Source organism: Myotis brandtii, unplaced genomic scaffold (genome assembly GCF_000412655.1).
Source record: "Myotis brandtii unplaced genomic scaffold, ASM41265v1 scaffold550, whole genome shotgun sequence".
Taxonomy (NCBI): domain Eukaryota; kingdom Metazoa; phylum Chordata; class Mammalia; order Chiroptera; family Vespertilionidae; genus Myotis; species Myotis brandtii.
The window spans coordinates 4,410,848-4,411,652 of record NW_005370043.1 but is presented as its reverse complement, the minus strand read 5'-3'; the positions used below and the strand labels follow the sequence as shown (position 1 = coordinate 4,411,652).

The 805-nt window shown below is 62.1% G+C and overlaps 1 protein-coding gene across 1 annotated transcript in view; it reads left to right on the top strand.

Moving 5' to 3' along the window:
* Positions 1-417: 417 nt before the first annotated feature.
* The window catches only part of TLX1 (T-cell leukemia homeobox 1), a 3,948-nt gene continuing 3,560 nt past the window's right edge, over positions 418-805 (top strand). The window contains exon 1 of the mRNA XM_014549482.1: positions 418-805. Within this exon, the coding sequence (XP_014404968.1) occupies positions 482-805 (324 nt within the window). The 5' untranslated portion in view covers positions 418-481.

Below are 805 nucleotides of genomic sequence, written 5' to 3'. Positions count from 1 at the left end.
AGGCCTAAGGAAGGTTCGGAGGGAGTATATGACTGCCCTGTGTTGCCATGTCCTGTGCGTGTCTGCCTGAGTGCCTGTGCCTGTCTGCTGGCTTGTTTGGATGTGTAGAGCTATAACTTGCCACTGTTGTATGTGATGTGTCTGTGTATATCGCTGTGTGATGGAGGCTTAGGTCAGGACCAGGCAGGGTCCAGCCTCTTACTATTGGGCAGCTTCTCTGAAGCTGGAGGCCTGGGGCAGTGGGAAGCTGTGGGGGGCCCTAGGGGGCTGCCATCTTCTGCTGCCTCAGGGAGACTGGGGAGGTGGCTGTGGTATAGTGTCTGGTTGGGCACGTGGAAGCCCAGGACTGGGGAGGCCTCCGTGGTGGCAGCAGCGGCTGCAGCTTGCGGCGGGAGGGGGCCCTTTCTGGCCCCGGCTTGGAGCTGAGGGCTGAAGGGAGGATCGAGGCCCTGGTCGGCTCTGATTTTGGGGTCTAGCTGCTATGCTCGCTGAGTCGCGGGGAGTCGGGCCTGGGACGCCTCCTGACGCTCTGCCGCTTGCCTCTGCCGTCTGTCTGTCTCCCGCTCCAGTGGCCCTCTCACCCTTCACTGTAACACGCCGTATAGGTCACCCCTATCAGAACCGGACGCCCCCCAAGAAGAAGAAGCCGCGCACGTCCTTCACGCGCCTGCAGATCTGCGAGCTGGAGAAGCGCTTCCACCGCCAGAAGTACCTGGCCTCCGCCGAGCGCGCCGCCCTGGCCAAGGCGCTCAAAATGACTGACGCTCAGGTCAAAACCTGGTTCCAGAACCGGCGGACCAAGTGG